The following is a 7,154-nucleotide window of genomic DNA, read 5'->3' on the forward strand; positions in this document are numbered from 1 at the left end:
GTTTGCAATGGCGTCCACCATTATCATCTTCTCCTGTTTCATCTTCTTCCTCCTCTGCACTTCTCACGCAGCAAATCATACACAAGCCAACTTCCTCAATTGCTTTCTTGAAGCAACCGGAGGATCTTCCTCTTCTCCTTCGAAGATTTACACTCCCAACACCACCTCCTTTTCCACCCTCTTCCGCTCCTCCGTCCAAAACCTCCGGTTTCTCTCCTCCGGCGCAGAGACTCCCTCCTTCATCATCCTCCCCTCCGTCGACCACGACTCCCAGGCCGCGGTTCTCTGCGGCCGCCGTCACGGCATCCGCCTCCGAGTCCGGAGTGGCGGCCATGACTACGAGGGACTCTCCTACGTCTCCTTCTCCAGTACTGATGGCCCGTTTGCCATCGTCGACCTCTCTGGCCTTCGTTCCATCGAGGTAGACGCCGCAGACCACACCGCCTGGGTTGGCGCTGGCGCCACCCTCGGTGAGGTGTACTACAACGTGGCTGCCGCCAGCCCCACTGCCGGGTTCCCTGCCGGCATCTGCTCCACGGTCGGTGTCGGTGGGCACATCAGCGGCGGCGGCATTGGGTCGCTGCAGAGGAAGTACGGCCTCGCCGCGGACAACGTCGTTGATGTCAGGCTAGTCAACGCCGAGGGCGAGCTGTTGACCAGGGAGACCATGGGGGAAGACTTGTTTTGGGCGATAAGAGGAGGCGGCGCGGCGAACTTCGGCATCGTCGTGGCCTACAAATTGCGACTCGTTCCGGTGCCGCCCAAGCTGACGGTGTTCTCCGTTAGCAGAACGCTGGGGCAGGGTGCGACGAGGTTGCTGCATTCATGGCAGAGCATCGCGCCGCGGCTCGCCGACGATCTATGGATCAGGGCCTTGGTGATTGCGATCGGAGAAGCGCCGGTGAACCGCACGATCCAGGCCACATTCCAAGGCCTGTTCCTTGGGCCGCGTCGCGCGACGCTTGCTGCCATCAAGAAGAGCTTCCCTGAGCTGCGCGTGAGGGCCGAGGACTGCAACGAGGTGAATTGGGTGGAGTCGACTCTCTACTTCGATGGCCGTGCATTGAATAATACCCGCGCGCTGTTGAACCGGCGGCCGGCGTTCAACAGCTCCTTCAAAGCCAAGTCGGACTTCGTGAGGGAGCCCATCTCGGAGAAGGCATGGGAGGGGATATGGAAGGTTATGATGGAGGGGGAGGAGGAGCCTCTGGAGATGATATTTGAGCCGTGGGGCGGAAGGCTTTGGGAGATAGAAGACGATGCCATTGCCTTCCCTCACAGGAAGGGGAATTTGTATAACATTCAGTACTTCATGAGGTGGTTCGAGACAGAGGCGGCGGTTACGGCGAGGCACTTGAGGTGGATGAGGAGGCTCTACGACTACATGACCCCTCACGTGTCGAGCAATCCGAGAGCTGCGTATCTTAACTACAAGGACATCGACTTGGGGATCAGCACAGAGGAAGGCAGGACGAGCTACAAGGAGGCAAGCGCTTGGGGAAGAAGATACTTCCTGCACAACTTTGAGAAGCTCGCGAAAGTCAAGGCTCGAGTTGACCCGGAGAACTACTTCTGGAACGAACAAGGCATCCCTCCCTATACTGCTTAATTCATTAGTGAATGTCACAGGAATAGGATATATAAATAATTACTTACTGTTGCTTTGTACGTATTTGAATGAATTAAATAAAGGTATTATTTACAAATAATAAATTATGTTGTTCTACACAAATAACAAATAGGTTTTGTGCATTAATGCCAAGACTACTCTTAGCTTGTTGAGCCCTTTGCATGCGCTAGCTATATATCTTTGTCGAGAATAGGGTTGAGGAAGATGATTCTACTCTTTCAGCTGGCACCTCCACTTGCATAGAATAGTTTGAGGAAGTTACCTTGGATATGCACGTGGGCTTGAAATCTCAACGTTGAATCCATGCCCCGTACTTGCAATTTGGAAAAGTCAATATCAAATTTTAGATTATACATAGAGCATTCAAAGTTAAATCCAATGAAAAGTATGCTATCTTACTTTTCTTCCTAATAAAATTAGACAAGCAAAGAAATGAGAAAGAAGACGAACCAATGTGATCATTTACGATTTCAATCTTTGATGGAGGCATTATATTAACAATCAATATCACAATTAAACTTCAACAAACTATAGTCAAATTACTATCATATTAGCAATATTAGCAAGAGAACTATAAGTTTAATTCACCAAAAAATTATTATTGATTTAAAGAGAAAAATTGAGAATAAATCTCTGACCAGCTGCTGAAGGCAAAGCAGGTTTGCTAGTGCAGAACATAAAATCTATGACCAACTTTTTGCTTTCTTTGAGGGAACCATTATTTCTTGCAAAAGATAATTAAATAAAATATCATCTGCTAATCTCACGTTTTAGAGTAAATATATCAAAAGATATTATTTATTCCGCTAAACATATCAACGGATAACAGGAAAGAGGAAAAAACAATAAGCAAATTGCACACTATTATTTATTTATTGTTCACTTCAACCTGCAAAACATAAAATCCTCATTAATACAATAACTTTACGCGATATATAACAACTCTATCATCCAACATAACAAAGTGACAGGACGAAGAAATGGAAGAAAAGTTGCATCCTTTGCGGTTCGGTTTTACCTTTTGGAGTAAATTTGTTCTTGAACACAGCATTGAGCTTGCTCTCCCAAGTAAACATATTTTTTAGGCCATTTTTTGTCCTTTTTTTCTTCTTAATAATAAACAAATTTTGATTTATAATTTTCACCAAACTACTTTAATCAATTATTTTACATTACAAAAATTTTAATTAAAATTATTATAATAATATTTGATCAAATTAAATTAATTATCACTAAATCTGAGCCATTTTAATCAATTCCTGATTAGGTATAATTAATGATAAAAAAAATCAACTAAAATTAATGTATAGCGTACAAGTTTTAATCAAATCTTACCAAGATAAAATGCAAGGCCGTACTCCTACTTTCTTTCATCTCCCCTCTAGAAAAGGTCGATCGCTGAAGGAAGACCCCTTCCTTTGTTCAAGATAACATGAATGACGAATGGTTACGTTTTTGTTGATGCTCCAATATACTGTATATTATACAAGAGAAGAATCAAATTAATAAATTATGCACCCAATTTAAATTAATATGAAATAAAATATTAATTTAATTAATAATAATTAAAGAAATAAACATAATAGAATATATATGATTTTATAAGATTTTTTTCAGAATTTAAAATAAATTTTGATTATATTTAAGGGGATAAATCGGATAGAAGAAAAGTATATTTGGAAATCTGCATTTAAATTTGAAGTTGATTGAAATAAACTTAATTTTTTTTTAATCCAAAACCTAAGTTTGATTAAAAATCTCCGACGCCACTTCTCCCCCTCCCATGTGCATGCAATTCCGGCATGAGAATGACCACGCCACCCTCTGCCCACTCGATAGCAGGAGAAGTGTCCCTCTCCTCCATCACCGTAGTCGACCATCGTGCCATTCCTTCTCTGCCAGAGTCGAAACGCGGAGGGCACATTGTCGCCGTCTCGAGGCGGCGAAGCCGCTGTTGTCCACCGTGAGCGAGTGGACCACAGCCGTGTTTCCTCTCGACTAGAGCACGTGACCAATCGTGCCAGGTGTCCTTTACCACCGCCCAGACGTCGACCAACCTCCTTCCTTTCTCCCTTGTTGTGTGCAATTTGTTGTGAACAGTAGCTGATTGCCCCTTTGCAAATCATCGACGCAGCTTGTGCCACCACCACCCGCTGCCACTGTGAGCCGTCTGCTTGGATTCGTCGACCCCCAGCCTCAGCATCTCCACTGGCCACTTGCAATAGAAAGCTCACCGTCGAGGTGGGAGCCGAAAACTAAGGTAACCTTAATTATTTATGTTGATTAATTATTAAGTAGTTAATAATTGATAGATTAATTATCCAATTGATTAATTAACAATAAGTTTAATTACTAGATTTCTTATATTTATTGATTAATAGTGATCAGTATTATTTAATTTGATAAATTAATTGAATTATTAAATGATAATTAAGTTATCAATTAAGAGTTAATCGAGTTATTAATTTACTTAATTAACTTCATAGTTAATGGAATTGGTAATTGACTAAGAGGGAAGGAGTAATATACGAACAAATTGATAGCTTGAGCTCGAGTTAGACTATTTCATATTCTATACTTGTAGAATTTAGTCTTGAGTTAGACCCTCTAACTAAAAGACAGTCAGCACATTCTATGGTTGAGATGGGTAGTTCCTTCTTGACTTCTATAGTTTTGTTGATCTTAGTGCATGATTATTAATTGTTATATATTGATTAGACTATAGTTATTTGCTTACCTTAACTCTAATCTAGATCAGTTCCTAAGTTTAATATTTTATTTCTTATCCTTAGATTGAGTATATTTGATATCTATGCAGTCTCATTGTTCTTCATGCTTGATTATTTATATATGCACGATATCATTAGACTATAGTGTAGTTAGCAGAGTTTACTCTTGAATGTGATTGTTACTGCTTGTAATTATTGGTTTGTATGCTTGTATATCTTGACTATCCACCGGACCATATGTTGTAGCATGCTCGCTCGTGGTCCATAGCTAGATAGTGTTGGAACCCCAAGGTGTTTTGATGTGATCAAACAAGTTAAGTTAGGTCCTGTGTGGTTTAACCCTTGTGTCTAAGTGTGCAGGAGCTTAGGAACACAGGAAGTCGAGCGGAAGACGCGACTAGCGAGAATGACGGCACGGGGGAGAGAGCCGACAGGCTCGGTACGTCCGAGGGACGAGGTGACCGCGGAAGAGTACACCGGTGGACGAGAAGAACGTACACGACGTTCGAGGGACGAGAAACCGGGAACGAAGGTTGCTCGAGGAGAAGGCCGGAACTTGGGTTCGGGTGAGCCCTATTTCAGATGGCCAAGATCACCCAAGCAAGCGGAGCCGAAAGTGGAAGGCCCGGATCAAGGCGAACAACACCGAAGCTGAAGGACCGGACCAAAAAGTCAACTTGGTTGACTTAGTGGTCCGGGCGCCCAGATCTATTCCGAGCGCTCAGATCGTCCGGGCGCTCGGAACCATTCTGGGCGCCTGGAGTTGGGTTTTTGACCAGATTGCGTCAAGCGCGATCCGTTACGTTGGGGATAAAGTTTTATCCCCCTAGGGTGCCCGGAACCCCTTCGGGGCGCCCCGATCAAGGCTATAGATATAGTCTTGGTCCAGATGCTTTTCAACAATTGTAGCAACTCACTTGTAATCCAGTTCTTTCATTTCTACATTTTTGTTTACGTTGTCAACGCTGTAAAGAGGTTACTCCGCCTGAAGGAGATTATCAGATAGTGCATTACACTTTCCTTGGATTAGCAATCCTCTGATTGTAAACCAAGTAATTCTTTTGTATCTGTTTCTTTTAGTCTCTTTCTATTTTAATTACAAGTGCTATTAATTTAGTTAAAAACCCGTGAAAAGTCGAATTTATTTTTCAGGGCAATTCACCCCTCCCCTCTTGCCGGCCTCCAGAGGGAACAACAAATGGTATCAGAGCAAGGACGCTTCAGAAGGACTAACCACTGACCGAAGCAAGCAACCAATGGCCGGACCAAGCATCGTTCGACCAAAATTCGAGGGGAACTTCGCACACTGGAAGCGTCGTATGGAGGTATTTCTGAAAACTGATTTTGAAATTCGTTTAATAATAAAGTACGGTTTTGTAGCTCCGACAAATTAAAATGGAGAGGAAACAAAAGAGAGTCTTTGGATGAAGAAGGAGCAGAATAATTCCGTAGCGAATAACCGAGCGGAGTATCACTTGCTGAGCGTGCTGCCGCCTCAAGAAGTCAACCACATCGGAAGCTACTCATCGGCCAAAGAACTCTGGGAAAAATTCCTGGAGCTTCACGAAGGCACGTCAAAAGCCAAGCTCGCTAAAAGGGATATACTTCAGAACAAGCTGACAAATATTCATTTGGAAAGAGGTGAGAAAGTAGTCGATTTACATGCAAAGGTAAAAGAATTAATTACCAGACTCGAGAACCTTGGTGAAACGGTAACCAACCGGGACACCATACGCTACTCACTCAACGTTTTTCCCAGAACTCCAGAATGGACGTCAATCATTGATGCCTACTACATTTCGAAGGACCTGGAGGTAAGTACACTCGAGGAGTTATTTTCTACTCTTGAATTACATGAAACCAGATGTGCAGGGACAACAAAGGAATCAAGTCAGATAATGGCGCTAAACACAACCAAAAAGGATGAACCTGAGTCAGACTCAGAAGAAGATCAAGAAGCGTATATGGTAAGGAATTTTAAAAAATTCTTTCGATCTAATAAATTTAACGAAATGCAGAATGAGAAGAATCCAAGAAATAGAAGAAGGGTTCGTTGCTACCAATGTCAAAAAGAAGGACACTTAAAAGAGGACTGCCCAGAACTCAAGAAAGACAAAGTGAAGATACCCAAGAAGCACAAGAATTAAGCTAAAAGCTACTTGGGATGACATTTCATCATCTGAATCCGAGTCAGACTCAGAATATGCTGGACTAGCACTGATGACGAGCTATGAAGGACAAAGTAGATCGGAACCCAACATCGATGAAGGGAGAGCGACCTTAGATGAATGCAGTGAAGCAGGGGGAGAGTCAGGCTTCAAGTCTGATATTGTAAGTAAGGTATGTCTCTTACCTCCTGATCAACTTTATTTCGGTATTAAGGCTATGGCAAAGTCTATGTATAAATTAAAATGTGAAAATACTAAATTAAAAAATGAAAACTTAGAAATAAAAAGAACTTTAGCAAAATCATGTATGATAGAGGATTTTGATAAAATTTAATTTGAAAATGAAAAATTAAAAGAAGAAATAGAAAAATTGAAAAACTCTACTTGTTCAAATTTTTCTGCTTTAAGAAGTTATAAGGGATTAAACTGGTACTATAGGCTTCATAAAAGTCAGATTAGAAAAATATCAAAAGTTTATATACCTAGAAAATACCTGATTAACCCTGTAGGATGGAATTTATATTGGGTTCCAAAGTCGTGTTTAACTTGAACTGTTAATTAAATTTATCGCTTTTCAGCGAGAAAATTAAACAGTGAATTTCTTTATAAGGCTGTCTAAGGAAATGG

General features: G+C 42.0%; 1 protein-coding gene across 1 annotated transcript; it reads left to right on the top strand.

Moving 5' to 3' along the window:
* Positions 1–1,663, top strand: LOC122025022 (berberine bridge enzyme-like 26). Its single transcript, XM_042583777.1, has one exon. It carries the CDS (start codon positions 8–10, stop codon positions 1,607–1,609), a length of 1,602 nt encoding a protein of 533 aa, XP_042439711.1. The 5' UTR covers positions 1–7; the 3' UTR covers positions 1,610–1,663.
* The last annotated feature ends 5,491 nt before the right edge of the window (positions 1,664–7,154 follow it).

The sequence above is a fragment of the Zingiber officinale genome, chromosome 9B (assembly GCF_018446385.1).
Source record: "Zingiber officinale cultivar Zhangliang chromosome 9B, Zo_v1.1, whole genome shotgun sequence".
In the NCBI taxonomy this organism is placed as follows: Eukaryota; Viridiplantae; Streptophyta; class Magnoliopsida; order Zingiberales; family Zingiberaceae; genus Zingiber; species Zingiber officinale.

Bases quoted from the DNA above. Each gene is read 5' to 3' on its own strand.
- LOC122025022 (XM_042583777.1), top strand. From the start codon at position 8: ATGGCGTCCACCATTATCATCTTCTCCTGTTTCATCTTCTTCCTCCTC.